Source organism: Mesocricetus auratus, unplaced genomic scaffold, assembly GCF_017639785.1.
Source record: "Mesocricetus auratus isolate SY011 unplaced genomic scaffold, BCM_Maur_2.0 Super-Scaffold_100007, whole genome shotgun sequence".
In the NCBI taxonomy this organism is placed as follows: domain Eukaryota; kingdom Metazoa; phylum Chordata; class Mammalia; order Rodentia; family Cricetidae; genus Mesocricetus; species Mesocricetus auratus.
This window is the reverse complement of record NW_024429191.1, coordinates 92112358-92130495: the sequence shown is the minus strand read 5'-3', so window position 1 is coordinate 92130495 and position 18138 is coordinate 92112358. Positions and strand designations below refer to the sequence as shown.

Here is an 18138-nt window from a genome sequence, read left to right as displayed (position 1 = left end):
CACAGTACCATAAACATCCCTATTGTCCCAGGGTGCACTGACACAGAGCTAAGCAGACAGAGCTGGAGGGGCCTTGTGGACTTCGGGTAGCTGCGAAGCACGCCCACTAGAGTTTCAGGAGCCCGAGATGGTCCTCCAGGAGTACCCCGCTTCTCAAGCAAAGGTCTGCATCCTGGGAGTGCTGCTCACTGCCCACTGCCTGAAGGTTGAGGCAAAGCTCCAAAGGAAGACGCACAGGCTCAAGTGGCTTAAAGGAACCAGTGAATTTCTGAAGGCACGTCCTTACAATGGCGGCACCTGGCCCAGGACAGGCAGAGGCTGCCAGGGTTCCCCGTGCTGCCCAGGCCGTTCGGGGTTAAAGTGGAAACAAAAATTTAAGGATGAGGCTGTTGCCATGCTCTGGGTACAAACAACTAGGAAAATCATAAGAATCATTAAAAGATGCTACACTCTATATAAAAAAAAAATCAAATAAACCTAAGAAGGCCAAACCACAGCTTTGAGGACCTCGGGTACCCTGCCTCTTATGAGCAGTGGCTGCAACAGTCAGTCCCTGGTCAGCCCTGGACTTGGTCATCACATGTAGTCGAGGGAGGTCTAAAGGTCCATGCTTGGTGCAGGTCCAGGTGATGTCCTAGGCAGACTGGTGAGGGGACACCTGGTAGGATGAAGCCCTCAGGGAGGAGTAAGGGGACAGGACAGAAACCTTCCCCTTCCCTAAGGTGGGCAAGAACAGAATTCCTAAGAAAATCAGATTTGTCAGGAAGAGGGGGATGCTGATTTGAATGTTGATTGGTGGGTGACTGGGGAAGAGGGGGAGCTAGGTTGGGTGGGTGGGCAGCTCCACCCTCCAGCGCTGGCCCGTGGGTGGCCGGTGTTCACAGGTTGCTGAATAGTTCGTTTTTCTTGCTCCAGTCCATCTGCGGGGCCCGCTTGCTACTGCGCTTCTGGTGGGCCCGCTCTTTAGCCACGGCCAAGGAGATGTTGAAGTCCAAGATGGGGTCAGAGGAGGAGGAGGTAGATGAGGGCTCTGTGGACTCCTGTCTCTTGGGGCTGTCTTGGGAATTTAGCTGTGAAGAGGAAGAAAGAGTCAAGTGTCTATCCCTAAGGGCTCCCTGGTCCTTGGTTTCAGAGAGGTGGATCCCTTGGGGCCATGGCCAAGGTAGCCAGGTCACAAGAACAAACTGCACCTCCCCATGTGACCTCAAAGGCAGGCTACTGTGCCAGGAACCAGAGTGGCCTGGAAATGGCTTCCCGTAACTCAGCCACCAACCCCCACGGGGCCTGCCTACCTCCTCACTGGTATCGCTGGAGGCAGATCTCGCCAGGGCTGGCCTGGGGCTCTCTGAGGCTGCCTCTACCAGGGCTTCACGGCTGCCCTCCTGGAACAGAGAGGAAAAGGAATGGGTTGGCAGGGGATGGGAAAGGAGACCGGGATGAGAGAAGGGTCCTTGATCAGGCTTGGCCACCCATCCAAATTCCAGATTTATATTACTGCATTCCTAAAAGGATTGGGGCAGCCTGGTTCCATCCATCACCTGGGCAGGGGGCGGGACTGCGGAATCTCTCATCCTCCCTAGCGCTTCTGAGCGCTGACTCACTCTTTTGGATCAGCAACCCAAGAGGGGCTTCTTGGAGCACAGGACCACCAAGGTCCTCCTGTTTGGCATGAGGAGCATATCCCTTTAACCCTCGAAGCCCTCTCCAGGCCTTAACCCCAAAGTAGCCAAACAGGGTCTTTAGGGAATAAGATGATAGAAAGTTCTAGAACCAAGGATGGGTGGCAAAAGGTGGGGACCATGGCCTGACTCTTGCCTCCACTAGGTCCCTATAGAGGAAGGAAGCCTTCAAACAGCTCTTGCCAACTCCAGGCTCTGTGGTCTGATTCTGAGACAGCCCATGCCAGAGTAGAGGTTTTGGCTGGGTGTGAGCCTGGCACTCAGCCCCTTCCTGGGTCCTTCCATGGCCTCGGCTGGCTCCCAGCCTCACCCCCTTTCCTTGTGCCCAAGGGGAGGGACTTTGTTCTTCCAACTCAGACTGGAAGTAGCAGGACCAACAGCCAGACACTGAGGCTCTGTTCTTGGGGGGAAGAATGGCCCCTTCTGTGTGGTGGGAGTTGGAGGCGGGGGCTGCCGAGGGGCCCCAGGCAAGCCTTTCCCAAGTGACAGCCTTACCCCTGACAGGGGCTGGGATACCCTGGCAGTCCCATGGCTTGGAGCTCAGGAAGAAACTGGAACTGATCCCTGATGTGTCAGCCTGAGCCAGACTCCCAACCATGCTACCACTCGCCCTGTCCACATAGAAAAGGGGGTAGGGGACCCCCTTACCTTCTGTATCTCTCCATTGGTGAAGGGCTCAGGCAAGGGGCCTAGATGAGGGAAACAGCAAAGGTCAGTCCAGAGACTTTGGGGGAGGAGAGCAGGAGGCCAGAGCTATGCCCTGGGCAGCTCACCAGACCTCATACTGGAGGTCAAAGGCCACAACGTTTTTTTGGCTGCAACCCACTGTATGTAATTTGGCATTTTGATGACCCAGTGCCCAGAAAGATTGTTTGACAATTTCAGAAAACAAGACCCCACCACAGTGCCATACTTTGGTATTTTCAACTACAACTTATTCTTACAATGCCTCATTTGGCAAACTGGGGGAACTTTTTTGGGTGTGTGCGTGGGAGGATCATACTTGAGGAGGACTACTTGATCCTGACTGGCAACCAGTGATGGACAAGACAGCTCCCTATAACAGAGTAATACTTGGTGCAGTTCTGGGGGCCAAACACACAGTCCTCCGTACACTAATCAGTGCCCTACCACTGAGCTACCTTTCTGGGCCTCCCTTGACATCTGATCCCCAATGCCAAGATGCCAGGCTTGCAGGAGAGTTAAGATGGGATAGAGTTTTAGGGTAGCCAGTCGAAAAAAAGTCACCTGTGTATGGCCAGAGAGATGGCTCAGTGATGGCCCGATGACCTGAGTTGGGTCCCCAGGACCCAGACGGTAGAAGGGGAGAATTGACCTCCACCCACGTACACCCTAGGGCAGGGCAGGGCCTTGGTATTCTCACATTCAGGGGCTGACAGCAGACTTAGGGCCGCACCTCAGATTATATAGCTGGCACCTGGCTGCCTTGGAGAGCAAACAAATGTTAACTATCTGGCACCTGGAAATGAGGGGACAAGAAGGTTCAAAGGCAGTGTCCTGAGGAGTCAGGAGAGGTCAGTGAGAGACAGCCAGGCCCAGGGGAAGTCACCTCCCATAAGGCTTGCGAAAGGGGGTAGGCTGGTCCACTTCCTGAGACCAGTGAAGACAGTGGGGGTGCTTCTGTATATTAGGTTATGATCCATGTGAATCCTCCCCAGGGCCTCCTGCCTCAGAGATCTGAGTTATGTGGACAATACTACAATCTCAATCCATAGGAGGCCGCAACTATTGCAAAGTCCAGGCAGGTTTCATTTTCGGCATAGCACAACAGATTACACTTCCAGAGCCATCTTCCCAGGCAGAAAGTCTGGACTAAGGAGTAGGGGTGCTCAGCCCCTCCTGCCTGGTGTGGTGGCCCTACTCACTTTGGCTTGGCTTGAACAGGAGGAGGTGCCAGGCTTGGAAAGATGACAGTGGGGGAGGGGAGAGGGCAGGGCCTGAAGGGGACCCATTACTCTCCAGAGTCAGCAAGCCTGAGTTTCCAAGGCAACTTGACAAAGGGGGAAGGGAGCACTGGGCCCCTGTCACTGGACTCTGATCTGCCCAGCAAAGGCTGGAGGCTGCCCCAGAGTTAACTCTTTCTTCTCAGAGGACTCCTTCACTGGACTAGGGAGAGGCCCAGGCCATGCCTTGGTACTAACCAAAATCTCACCCCCTCCTTCATGACAGTTAATTTCCATCACCTGCCACCGTTAGACACGACTGGCCCATTCCTGCTTCTAATCTCCACCAACCCATACTGTTAGGTGTCTCCTTACAAGTCAAGAAGCTAACCCCCCATTTCTGGCCAAGCCCTAGGCACTTGGCCACACCCCTGGCTTGAGGGCACCCAGCTGTGCACTCACCATCCAGGTGCTCCTGTGATGGGATCACTTTGCACTTCTTGAAGAACTCATCAGTCTCCTTGTCCACCACCAGCAGCTTGGCCTCGTCCCCTCCAGCCTTGATGGCAGACACCACGTCCCCATGCTGCTTGCCCTCCATGCAGACACCATTGACCTGTGAGGTAGGGCAGGGACGGGGGTCACCCACACAGGTCTGGGTGCTGGGGAGGGCAGGAGGAGGAAGTCCCATCTGGGAATGCCGCATCCCCTCGTGTGCTTAGACCCGAACCCAGCCAGTCAGCAGTTCTCTGACAGTCGGCTGGGAAGCAAGACAAACGGGAAGAGGCAAAGGAAATGCCCAGAGGAGACTATGCAAACACAGCTGGGAGCCAGGGGAGGCCTGGGATCCTGGACTGGGCTCTCCTCTGACCTCCCTCTCTGGGCCTTGGTTTTCTCACGTGTAAAGTGAGAAGTCTTGGAAGAGCTGATCTGCGGCTCTAAGGTTCTCACACTGTGATTCTGGGAGCAGCCCAAGCATTTAGTTCACATTTCCTCTGTCATGAGCACAGCTGAAGAACAGTGTCTCAAAACTGAACTCAGGAGAGGGCACTGGGTCCATCCTCGTGCCCGGCCCGGAGCACTCAGGCATCAGGAAGGCCATGCAGGTGATCTTGGCATCTCCCTGGATTTTGGCAGGTAGATCCTGGGTGCCGAGTGTGTGTTCGGTAAAGCAGAACCACTCAGCCTGTCCTAGTGCCCGCCTACACTTAACACCCTTCCTCTCTGTTCCTCCACTCTACCCATGCTGCTGCCCACCATCCAGCATCTCTGGGTTGCCCATAACCCATGGGCTAATCAAATCACAGGCGGTGTAGGGCTGGCCCGAAGCAGCAAAGACCGGGAAGGAAGAGCCTGGGAGAATACGGAGAATGTTGTAAAGGGTATCACCTCCACAATGCGGTCTTGGGCCCGGAGTCCAGAGGCCTCTGCGGGGGAGTCTGGGTCCACTGCTCGGATGAACTGGCCTGGCTTAGACTTGTCGCTGTGCAGGTTGAAGCCATAGCCATTGGGGCCTTTCTTCATGGTGCAGAGCCGAGGCCGGAGCTCGCGCTGTAGGGATATAGGAAGCAGCCATGTCATTCCACAATGTCCAAGCACTGCCTTCTCCAACTCTACCTCCCTCCAGTGGTGACTTGGAGCCCACAGAGCAATGCAGGAGAACCTGGCCCAGGGTTCAGGTGTGAACAGACACTTAGCACTGAAGCAAGCTGGATAAGCCATCATCCCCGCCTGGGCTAGGTTCCCTCGTGGCTACTCTATTACTCACATGTTTGGTCTTATCCTTCCCCACCCAAGGCTCATGTGGCCCCCCCTCGGCCTCGCTGGGCACTTGAGGCTCATGAGCGGACACCTGGCCCCTGGATCTGTTGTGAGGGTAAGGACAGCTGTTTACTGAAAGCCAGGCCGGTTTGTTTACAGTAAAGGCTTTCATCTCTAGTGGGCTCCCTTCTTGACTCCAGGGAGTCAAATGGCCCAGCCAAATGTGACCCTGATAACCTAAAGCCCAGTAAGTGGCTAGGGGAAGAGTCCTGGGGTAGGGTAGATGGGACCATCCACAGCTCTAGGTCCTGCCAAGGATATAGGGAGCAACAGGAGTGAGTGAGTGTGTGTGTGTGTGTGTGTGTGACTAATCCCCAAGGATTCCTATGGGGAGGAGACCATGAAAAGCAGGGCTGGGCCAATGTTGTCAAAAACAGTGGCCTGGAAAGCAGGGCTTTGGTTTTTTGTTTTTTTTTTTTTTTTTAATTTTGTTTTGGAGACAGAGTTTCTCTGTGTAACTCTGGCTGTCCTGGAACTCTGTAGACCAGGCTGGCCTCAAACTCTGAGATCTGCCTGCCTCTGCCTCCTGAGTGCTAAGATTAAAGGTGTGCACCACTGCCCGGCATCTTCATTTTAACATGACTTATTTTGTGTGTGTGAGAGAGAGAGAGAGCATGAGTATACCACAGCCCATGTATGGGGTCAAAGGACAACTCGGGAGTTGGTTCTCTCCTTTCACAATTGGAGGTCAGGTCATGAGACTTGGTGACAAGTGCCTTGACCCACTGAGCCACCCCCGCCCCCACCCCTGCCCCCAAGGACACAAGCAGGTGTCTTTTGTGCACCCTGACATTAGCTGGAACAATTTCAACATCTTCCGTCCTCTTCGGGTGGCTTAGCTCTGAAGCTGCAACCCTGATATTCTCATGACACAGACTGACAGATGGACAGACTATGGACAGGAGCCTAGAGAAGCTGGAGGCTTTGCAAGCCCTATCTGAGCACCACCCTGACCCCAACTCCAAGCCTGGGGCAGCCTACTCACCACTGGCTGGAACCCTGGGTTGCTACCTACCCTGTGGGGCAACAAAACTCTCCTACTAGCTTGAGACTTGGGGTGAATCATTTCCATTTCTGGGCCTCAGGGTCTTCCTTTACAGGGGGGTTATTCATTGTTACCTGCCTCTCTCGGTTGCTGCTGAGACCCAATGACACAGTATAAAGCAACACTTTTGGAACTCCGAGTCCCTGCCCAGACCTGGATGTCGCCATTGTTCTTACTAAGTCCCCATGCATACCAGGGCTTTGCCATTGTCCTCAACACTAAGGAACAGTCGTGTAACTCTGAGACACTGGGCTGGGGAGGGTGGTGGCCAGGTTGCTCTGAAACCCAAACCCTCAGCCGGGAATACAAAAGGTAAGGGAGGGGAGGGGCGGAGGAGTGAAGGGAGGGCTTTTGGGCCTTCAGTCCTACTTCACCAGCACTCTGGGTGGGGGCTGAAGAGATTGCTCGCTGGGGTAAGGTGCTTGCTGCCAAGCGCAGCCTGAGTTTGATCTCCAGGACACAGGACGCAAAGAGAGAAGTGACTCCCGCAGGTTGTCCTATGACCATGACTCTCCTACCCCACACAACATACATCATACATACATACATACATACATACATACATACATACATACACACACACACACAGTAAAATATAAAGATGTAAAAAAAAAAAACTTGGGCAGGCTTTGTGCACCTGTGTTCAGGATGCTGGTGAGGAGTGTGTGAAGAGTTCAGAATGCAGAGAAGGTGACAGCTGGGGTTTCCCCTAGTGGTTACTTACCCGGATCCCTCACCTCAAACAGCAACGACAACCAAATGAGCAGCAAAAAGAGGGTACCACAGGAGGCCCCTCCTTCCCTCAGCCTACGCAGCCCCTCACCCTGCACCTAACCCCTCCTGCAGCCCCCCCCCAGCACCATGTAGTTCTGGGAGTGAGGAGGAGTCTCTTCCTTGCAGCTAATCCCTGCACAAAGCTGCCACGGGCCCTCCCCCAGGCTGCCTAGGTGAGCTGAACAGGTCTGACGAGTTGCTGCCACCAGGACAGACGGGCTCAGCTTTCTGCCTTAGCCACACACCTCCTCCTCTGGCCCTCAGTGTGTGGAATCCCAGTTTGCCCCCCACTCCCCCCCTAACCCCCCCCTCAGGATTCCCTTTCCCCAGACTTCCCACAGTAGCCTGGCTGAAGTTGGCTAGCTGTTTTTGAGACAGGGAAATTACAACGCAGAGAAGCTAAAGCCCACTCAGTCTGACTGGAGACTTGCTCTCCGCCCACCACAACATCGGGTTTGCTCTTAAGCGCTGGGTCCAGAACTAGGCAGCCCGGAGTGAAGCCTAGTGACAGGCAGATGGCGGGGGCGCTTCTCACACTGACCAGGTGTCTGGGAGCTAATGAAACCACAGGCTTCCTCCTGGGAGCTCCGTGCCTCTTGTAGCCAGAGCCCCAGCCTGAGTGGTAGGAGAAAGCCTGCCCTGGGTGACGAGGCTGCGAGCATGCCCGGGCTGGCGCTGTGGCCAGAACCAGGCTGAGGGTTCAGGAGCGGTGACTCCCAGCACCGGGGCTGGGCTAGGTGTCCCTGTGATGCCCTCCTTCCGGTTCCAAGTGTGTGCTTCGGGTTTTCCCACCGCACCTCGGCATTCCCTTTCTGGTCATCACAGCTCAAGGTCCACTTGCATCCTCCTGGCAGCATTAGGACCAGGAAGACTTAGAGGATCCTGGCTGAGAGGATACGACATCCTCTACTCTATCGGCCTCTGGGTGGCGCTGTGGTTGATGCAGGGTCTGTGGGTGGCAGGGTAGGTGACTGGTATTCTCCAGAAAGCCCAGCTCCATGAAGCACTCACAGACCCTTCCATGCTAACGGGGCCCTTTGGGAAGTCTCCAGAGCAAGAGTTATCAATCAACCTGGGGGCCGAAAGACCCTTTCACAGGGGGTCACACATCAGATATCCTGCATATCAGATATTTTCATTATGATTTACAGTAGCAAAATCACAGTTATAAAGTAGCCCCGAAAATAACTTTATGGCTGGGGGTCACCACAATACCAGGAACTGTATTAAAGGGTCCCAGCGTTAGGAAGGTTGAGAACCACTGTTCTGGGTCTCTTCTTCCACAAGCGGGGTGGGGGGGGTGTTAACTTTCAGAGAAACTAAACTATTCCCTTCCTGTCCTCAGGAGCTGTCACCGCAGCTGCTGATTCAGCCCATCCCAGCTTGGGTGGAGCTTAGGAGAGTCCCCTGGGGGCAGGCCCCTGGTTCCCAGGCCTAGAGTCAAGTAGAGATGGGGGAGGGGCAAGGTACCAGAGCTTGGATTCTGCCTCTGGGAAAAGAGATAAAGGGGGAAAACTCCACACTATCCTGGGCTTGGTGTGTGGACCCCTCTACCCTAAGCAGCCGTAAGACTTGTGCCAACTCCAGTAGGAGCCACAGCATGGGGTGGGGTCGGGAGTCGGGGGCACCTTCATGGGAACATGGACCCAGAAGCTACATACAGCCTCCACATCATAAACTTCCAAAGTAAAAAATCAGGACGGGTTCAGGAGACTGGAGACAGAGGCAAAAGCCCCAGGCAATGGTGGCAGGCTGGTGTTAGTGGACAGGGATGTTGCTGGACTGAGCCTCTCCAAACCTTCCTCATGGAGCCTTCTCCCTTCTTCAGTGGGCTGCCCCTTGACCCTCTGCCCCCAGGGCTGTAACCCCACCCCAAGACCAGGCCAACATCTCCACCCACCCTTTGCAGGTCAGGATGGGGGGCACCGAATTCAATAGTCACCAACCACGGGCCACCTGGAAAGCCGAGGAAAGTCGATACCTTAATCCTAGCGCTGTCTCTGGGGAGCAGAGGGAGGTCTGCTGGGTGGCTGGGGGACCAATGTCTCTCTGGGCCCAGCCCCTCCCTGGCTGATACCATGGTGATGGGCTCAGGAGAAACAGCACTTCCCAAGGGCCCCAGAAGCAATGGCAGTGAGAGTGGGAAGCCCCCCAGGGTGGTCAGGGAACACTTTCTAAGACTGTTCTTCCCCAGCCCAGCCCAGCCCAGCCCAGCCCAGGGCTCTTATTTACGGAAATAAGTATGGTGTCCTGCTGTCCCACACAGGGGAAGTAGCCCCAGATAGAGATGAGGGACTAAGAGGGGCCAGGAGCAAGAGCCCTTGAGGGGAGGGGCTGGGGACATTTCTGCTTTGCTGTGGGAAGCAGCTAGGGTTTCTTTCCCAAGAACTTGGGGGACATAGGCGCTTGGAGCTGGCATCATTCCTCAAGTAAGCTTGATGGAAACGGCTTCATGCTGCCTAGGGTTGCCATGTAAAGGCAGCATTGGACGCCATCCTTTAGGCAGGCTGAGAAGTGGCCAGAGGCTTGGAACTCTGCTCCACTTCAGCCCCCGTAGGCTACAGATGTCTTCTGCTCCCTCCTGATGTAGGATCGGCTACTAGCAAGCCTGATGTCATCTCAAGTTCCCTGTAGGACCCTTCCTCCCCTTCCTCTCCCTCTGTACAAGAACACTTCTCGTCCCAATTGCGTGTGTGTGTGCGTGTGTGTGTGTGTGTGTGTGCGTGTGTGTGTGCGTGTGTGCGCGCGTGTGTGCGCGTGTGTGTGTGTGCACGCGTGTGCGTGTGCATCGTGGTGGTGGTGGTCTTTGCAGGAGCCAGGTAGCAGGAGGAACCCGGAGAGCTAAAATGGGGGCGTCTTCGGAGACACCAAGACTCGAGAGCCAGATCCTCCATCTGACTTGTGCCTCCCATCAGTGCTGGGCGAGACTGATGGGGAAGCAGGGTTCGGCTCTGTCCTCTCCCAGGCTGGGGAAGCCTGAGACAGAGCAGGCTGGTACCTGGGCTACTGCCTAGCTGGACACCACCCAAGGCTGGCAGCCAGGTGCCTTCCTGCCTGCCCGGTAGGCAGTCCACCATTACCAACCCCCACTCTTCTCCCAGAAGTTGCAGATTTATGGGCTGTCCCAAGAGGCTAAGCAAGGACATTCAAGGAGCTCATTGTGAAACTGGGGCTCATTATTGAAAGAACAATTAGCAGCTATCATTTACTGAATGTTTAATATGGACTAGGCACTATGCTATGGGCTTTATATCTATTTTCTCATATAAACCCCAACTGTACTCTGTAAGGGAGATACGCCCACATTTCACAGAGGGGAAAAGCAAAGTTCAACTTCATACGCTTGGTAACAGGAGAGAGCAGGATTTGAACCCAGGGCTGGAGAAGCTCGACAGAGTACAAATATAACAGACATGTAGGGAAACCTCAAAAACAGCGAGGCATAGTGGCAATGGCAATGCCAGGAGGCCAGCCTGGTCTACACAGTGAGTCTAGCACTGCCCCACCCTCAGGGGATACAGTCAAATTGTAACCAAAACACACAATATCATCACCTCAGGTGTGGGTCTGTTTAAAAACTTGAAATAGTTTCTGGGTGTGGTGGGGCATGCCTTTAATCCCAGCCCTTGGAAGGCAGAGGCAAATGGATCTCTGAGTTAGAGGCCAGTCTGGTCTACAGAGTGAGTTCCAGGACAGCCAGGACTACACACACAGAGAAACCCCGTCTCAAAACAAATATACAAACAAATAAAAACAAACAAAGCACAAACAAGAGAAGGAAGGAGTTTACCTCTTTTTATTTTTGCAGACTAAACATCTCTAATCTAAAAATGTGAAGTGCAAATTGCTCCAAAAATCTGAATTGTTTTTTCCAGACAGGGTCTCCTGTAACCCAAGTTGACCTGGCCTCAAATTCACTACGGATCCAATAGTGGCCTCCTGCCTCGACTTCTCAGAAGACTAAGGATTACAGGCCAGTGCCACCAAGCTCAGTTTTATGGGGTACCATGGCTAGAACTCAGGGCATCAGGCCTGCTAAGCAGGCCCTCTATCCACAGAACTACATCCTTACTCCCCGAATCTGAAATTTTTGGCATGGTATCACACATGGAAAATTCCATACCAGGAAGCGTTGGTTCCTAAACAAAATGTGATTACTCCCAGGCTGTGTGTAGAAACTACACTGAGACAGAGGTGAATTTCACCTGTAGACTTGGGTCTGGACCCTGCGTCTCAGGTTTGTTTAAGTCTTCCGAAGTTGGCAAACACCCAGAATTAAGAACACTTCTAGTTCCAAGAATGTCAGATAAGGGATATCGACCTGCACGAGGCCCCACGGCCAGCATACTTCCTCCTGGACACTTCATGTGGCTCAAGACTCAGCTGGCTCACTTCGGCCCCTGTGTTGCCAGGGACAGCCCCAGACAGCATCTACTCTTGAGCTTGCTCTGAGCAGTGGGCCTGTGACCCGACAAGCAAGTGGAGAAGCTGCTTTGAATCTGGCCAAGGCTCTCTGCATGTCACCATGCTGTCTTTGAAGCCACCTGACCTCAGGAGATCTATAGCTCGCTCTTATGTAGGATACAGGAACTGAAAAATGGCTGGGGCTGTGGCTTCGGATATGGAGTGTGAGCTGTTCTACCTGGAGGGGGCGGTTCAAAGCCAGCCTCCTGGGGTCTTCACGCTGCAGGGTTACTAGCAAGGAAAAGCAGAGATGGGAGGGGTGGGTAGGGGTTAAGACTTAGTTTCCCAGGCTACACCCCACCCATAAAGGGATAGAAACTACCCCTTCGGGGCTGAGCTTCTAGGAGGCATCCACACCTTTCTGGTGTGGCTAAAAGCTCTGGTTCCAAGAGGAACCTTAGTTACCCTAACCCCTGCAGGAAGCTGGTCCAAGCACCCTGAATCTCCAATTGTCTGTGTTGCTGGGGTTTTAACCTGTAGCCTTGTGTATCCCAGACAAACTGTCACTGGGCACAAAGAAGCCTGAGTTTATGACACTGTGATGGTCCTGATGTGGTACCTAATTTACCTGGAGAGCTGGGCTCTGAAGTACAACTCAGCTGTGTGACCAAAGGGAGGTAGGTACACACAGTGGGGTCATGGCTGGGGAGCCAAAATGCCTTTGCTTTCTAGCTGAGAGTCATCTTAATGGCTATCTCCATCCCTATAAGAGAGCTGCCTGCGGTGATGGTAATCACACTCACTAAATGCATTTCCTCTCCAAATAGGTCCACCTACCTTAGGACAGGTAGTAAACACCGATGATCAGCAACTACAGCTCACTTTCCCCAGAGAAGAGGCCACATCTCCAACAGACTTTGACATTGCTCCTTGGCCTTCAAACTCCTAGGCATTCCCCCACTTTCCCAGAGGGCTCCAGGGGGGGGCAAGTTCCTTCCCCACTGAGCTGGGGTTTCCTGAGAAGGAAGCCCCTTTCAGCCTCTAAAACAATCATTCCAGAAAGACAAACTTACCAACGGCTGAGGCTAAGAACTAGGAGCTCTGCAGGTCTCACCATGCAGCCCTGGCTGGCGTGGAACTTGCTATGTAGACCAGGCTGGACTCAAACTCACAGAGCTCTACCTGCCTCTGTCTCCCTGAGTGCTGGGACTAAATAAAGGTGTGCATGCTCTGCCACAACGGGCCTTGACCTGTCCATTTCAAAGCCAAACACCCAGTAGCTTCCTTCCAAAGCCAACCCTTCTGAAGCTTCATCTTGGCCAAGTTAACCCTGTCAGCTAATTGTGCCCGCCCACCTACCCTGCTTCCTGGGTACCCACACGGGCTTTGCCTCTAGGGTCAGGGTCAAGGCTGGGAGGACTCTGAATGAACCTGAGTGCTTTCCCATTCATGCCTGTCATCATGCTGCTCTTCCTAAGACCCCCGAAGACTGGGGACTGGTTACCCGGTTCACTGACTGGGAGCAAAGACTTGCATGGACTAAGGAGCAGTGCTTCAGACGCAGGAAGCAGCAGAGTGGAGACTCTCAACACTACTGTGTCTCACCCCCAAAGCTTAGACTTCCGGCCTCCCTGTGAGGAGGGGGAGAGGAAGGGAAGCTGCTAATAGGCAAGAAGGAGTGGTTGATTCCGTCTGGGCTTCCATCTCTAGGTGTACTGGAAGCACAAACAAGCCCAGGTGTGCTGGAGGGGGCAAACTGGGCAAAGCTCCCTTACAGCTGCTGTGGATTCACTCATTAACTCAAAACCACTATGATGAGCGCCTCCCTACAGTAGGTACAGAGCAGTGTTGGTGACGGAATACAAATAGCCCGAGGCTGTGCCCTGGGGCTCCTGATGTATTAGAGGTGAAGCTGTAAACACAGGAACACACGGAGACACGAGGATATATAGCTTGCTTGAGGGGATTCAGATCTTTAGCGTGGTTGGGAATGAGCCGGGCAGTGGGGAGGGTGGTACTACAAAGAACTATTATTCTTAAATATTGATTGATGCAGCTGGGCTGTGGTGATGCCTGCCTTTAATCCCAGCACTCAGGAGGCAGAGGCAGGTGGATCTCTGTGAGTTCAAGGCCAGCCTGGTATACAGAGCAAGTTCTAGGACAGCCAAGGCTGTTACACAAAGAAACCCTGTCTCCATAAACCAAAATGATAATAATAATAATGCAGAATCTGGTCTTGTAGCCCAGTCTGGCCTTGAAGGGGCAATCCTCCTGCGTTTGCCTCCCATGTGCTAGGATTATAGGCCTGAGCCGCCACACCCAGCTCATCACATAAACATTAAACATCAGTGATCTTTGAGCACTTCTGAGAGCTGGGCTTGGCCACAGCTGCACCTGCCCAAGTAGGGAGGAATCACTGAGAACTATTTATTACTTCAAATGCCAACAATCAACATTTACTGAGCACTTACTTAGTGCCAGGTATTGAGTGACTTATACACACATCCTTATGTAATCCTAATAACCTCATGAGGTCACTGCCATCATTCCCAACTTACACAATAGGAAACAAAGGCTTAAGGAGATGAAGAAACTGGACTCCAGGCAGTTCAGCTAGAACAGCTGAGCTGGCTGGGGTATGCCCCAGCCCCACTTTGGGCCAAAGCTCAAGGATTTAGGCCTTGTCCTATGTCTGGTAGGGAAAGACAATAGGAAGCAGGTGAAGGGCCAGTGAGACAGCTCAGACAGTAAAACTTCTGCTGTGCAAGCATGAGGATCTGAGTTCAATCCCCAGTGTTGTCCCTGTGTCCGCCCTGCCTTGACAAACCACCCCCCTCCAAAAAAAAGCCAGCAGTAGAGGTTTGGGTTTATAATCCTAGTAAGCTTAGCCAGATTCATAAATTCCAGCCTGGTGGGCCTTTAATCCCAGCACTCAGGAGGCAGGAGGATCTCTGTGAGTTCCTGTCTCAAAACAAATCAGCCATCCCTACAAATGTAAACATCCCAGGCCTTTGTGAGAGATACTGTCTTTGGAAACAAAGAAGGGGCTCAGTGTGGTGGAGCACACTTGTGACCCCGGCATTTGGGAGGCAGAGGCAAGAGAGCCTCTATGAGCTGCGGTCAGCCTGGTCTAGAGGCCAGCCACAGCTACATAATAAAACCCTGTCTCAATAAAGAAGTCTCGGTAGGCCAGCGGGGATGGCCAGTGTTCCAGGCACCTCTCATCACCTGCCCTGTTTGCTCTTGGCCCACCAAGAGGCCACTAGGCCAGTCTCTTCAGCAGCACCCTCCAGCTGACACCTCTTGTCACATGAGAACTGATGAGATTAACCGGAGTTCCCGCTCTGCAAACAAATCCAGGCCAAAACTAACTGTCAAATCTCAGTTGAGGAAAGGAATGCCTCAGTGTTTACTGGCATATTTTGCAATACTGGATGGGGTGTGGGGGAGTATCATCTGGAAGCTCACCACCACACCAGAATATGGGAACTCTGTACCAGAGAAACACAGCAGAATAAAGCTGAAGGGACGGGACTTTTCAAGGCTTGGGCAACAATGAACTTAACTATTGAACAGGGGACAAGCACTCCCTGGTGTTTTGATAACTACTGAAAGACAGACCATGTTGCCCAATGCTCCTATTTTACAAATGGAAGAATCAAAGCTCACAGAATGACTGACAAGTCCTATGATGATGCTATCCCCAGGATGGTTTTACTTTGAGTTTCCCGGTCTGCACCATCTACACAAACGCAGGTGTCCTACTACTGCCTAGGGCCCCCGATTCCGCGGCGTTCTCTCAGAGGGCAGATCTCCAAGAGGGAGCCCTGGCACTGCCTTTTTAAATACAAAACGGTCTGATACAGAGCCTTGCACAGCAGCCTCCACACGGCCCCTCGGCGCCCAGCCCCAGCAGCACACCAGAAAGAGCAAGGGGAAGAGCTGAGCATGGCTGCAAGTCGGTGAGTTTCTGGGGGGTGAGGGGAGGCTGCTGGTTATCTGTCCTGGTGCTAAAGTCCAAAGGGAAAGCCAGGGAGGTGGCGGGGGGGTAGGAGAAAAGGCAATGGTGAATCAATGAGCAAAGTTCAAATTGGGTTTGTGCCTAGGAGCAGAGGTCACCTGTTCCAGCTTGCGGCCGGGACTCTACTACTGTCTACTACTGCTTGCCAATGCCAATTTGGCACTGGCAGGAAGTGGGAACCTGGTGGCCCTGGCATTCCCAGCACCTAACTCTGGCAGAACAAGGCTTCTGGTGACCTCACTTCCACCAAACCAGTTGGTACTCTCAGGCTCCGCCTTCAACCTTAAGGCTGAAGTGTCCTTTCTCTTTTGAGGGAGAATCTTCCTGTCGCCATGGATACTGCTGCCTCCAGCCCCTATCAGGTAGAGAGCTAGTGCACACTGAAGGGAAGGGACCCTGCTCCCACAGCCTGTGCCCTGAGCCTGGCCTCCCTCTCTCCTTGCTCTCTAGGGAACGGACGCTCAGCTCAGCACAACAGCTCCTGTTTTGCCAGCTGCCCCTCCAGCAGCTGATCCAAACTGGGGTTGTTTGGGGAAAATACTAAGCACAGGCAAAACCAACTAGCCGGCTTGCTTTCAGGGCACTGGAGTGAGCAGTGACAATACCAGGGCGAGACCACTTGCCCATGGTGGACTCTGCGGGACACTGCCTGGCCTTAGGACTACGCCCTCCCCCAACCATCTTTCTCCTTCTCCTCCTCTTCAAGGTCCTCCCACCAGGCTCCCAGATACCAGCTAGCGAGCGCTTACTCCTCACATTCCAGAGGATCATAAATCCTCCAGGGTGGCAGAGCCACCACCCCCAAGACGTCTCTGCGCCTCCTCCCTGTACCCCACCCCCACCCCTCGCTCGGAGACGCTGGGACTTCCTCTCTTTCTTAGAAGTCACTTTAGACTTGAGAAGGATGAAGTCCAATCGGCGTGAGTTAATGATGCACAAACTAGGGAACCGAGGTGGTGCGGGCAGGACTTCGAAGACCTTCCCAGGGACCTCTAGTTACTCAGCATTCACGCCAACTTTTGAGGAGGGAGGGAGGGAGGGAGGGAGGGAGAGAGAGAGAGAGAGAGAGAGAGAGAGAGAGAGAGAGAGAGAGAGAGAGAGAGAGAGAGAGAGAGAGAGAGAGAGAGAGAATGAGTGAGAAAGGGAGGGAGAAAGAGTGTCCGGATGGGGGGCAGAATCCAATGGGAGCCGAGAAGGGGACCGAATTCCTTTGCGTCGCCTCCCCCAAAGTTCAAGGGAACCGAAAGTGCAGGCGGCAACCGCGCTCTGTTCCCCAGTGACCCCGGACAGGGTGATGGGGTCGCGGGTCGGAGCCCGAAGCTTGCCTCAGGAACATCGATGGCTTCGGGTCAGAGGGCGGAAGCCGTTTCCTCCACTCTTCTGGAGTTTCAGCAAGTGCTGGACGTCCGGGGCTCCCGAGTCTCTCCGGAACCCCAGTCCCATACCCGCACTTACCCGTTCCAGGTGGCTCTTTTCGGCCTCATTCTGGTTTTGAGCCTGCGCGTCAGCGGCGGCTGGCGGCTCGGCTTGTTCGGACTTCTGGGAGCGCAGCAGATCCTCCCCGATCGGGACGCCCAGCTTCTTGAGATGCTCGTCGGTCGCGGGGTCGACCACCAGCAGGCGCACGGCGTTGAGCGCCGCGCGGATGCGGCTCACCACCTGCTGATGCGTCTCCTTCTCCACATTCTCGCCGTTCACCTCCACCAATCGGTCCCCGGCCAGCAGCCCCGACTTCTCGGCCGGCGAGCCAGGCTCCACCAGCCGGATAAACTGGCCCACCTTGCCCTTCTCCCCGTGCAGGTGGAAGCCGTAGCCGTTCGGACCCTTCTCCAGGCAGCAGAGCCGGGGCAGGGGCTCCCCGGCCGCCGCGTCCGCGTTCATCTTGCCCTGAGAACGCTCAGTGCGGTTCCCGTCGGAGGCCGGGGACGCACGGCCTTTCTCCCCGCGACGCGGAGCTCAAGTTGGGAGCTGAGCACCGTACGGGGACACCGTGAGCAGGTGTCCCAGGAACGGCGGCGGCGAACGCACAGGAAGGGAGCCGGCCAATCCCCGCCCTGCGCGGCGTCTGAGCGTTCCAGAGCCCGCCCGGCTCCTAAAGCCGGGGGCGGGGCTGTATCGTGGGTGTGGATCACCCTGGACCAATCAGAAACCACAAGACCCGGGCTCTTGGGCCGGGGGTGCACAAATATGGCCAATCAGAAGGGTGGGGGTGTGGCTTGCACTCGGCGCGGCTCCCCGCAGTGGAGAAGAAAAGGGAGCCCAGGAAGTGGAAGTGTTTGTTACCAAGTGCGGAGTTGGGCCGATGGGGCGGGGCCGGAGCCCGGGCGGGGGCCGGGTTCCAGGTACTGAGCCCAGGGGCCTCGTGGGCTGCGCTCTGGTTTCCACGTCGTGGAGTGGGATTTAGAAGAGCCAGTCTCGGGGTAAAGGATCCTCAACGTTTTAACCGCCGTCAGTCTAAGCCTGTTGCACAGCTTGGCTGGGGAGGGGGAT

At 54.4% G+C, this 18138-nt stretch overlaps 1 protein-coding gene across 1 annotated transcript; it reads right to left on the bottom strand.

Moving 5' to 3' along the window:
• Window positions 1–244: 244 nt before the first annotated feature.
• Window positions 245–17727, bottom strand: Slc9a3r1 (SLC9A3 regulator 1). Its single transcript, XM_005069948.4, has 6 exons — window positions 17104–17727; window positions 4973–5134; window positions 4046–4199; window positions 2328–2368; window positions 1293–1382; window positions 245–1070 (listed from the first exon to the last, which is right to left on the bottom strand). Exons 1-6 carry the CDS (start codon window positions 17527–17529, stop codon window positions 879–881), a joined length of 1065 nt encoding a protein of 354 aa, XP_005070005.1. The 5' UTR covers window positions 17530–17727; the 3' UTR covers window positions 245–878.
• Between the last annotated feature and the right edge of the window lie 411 nt (window positions 17728–18138).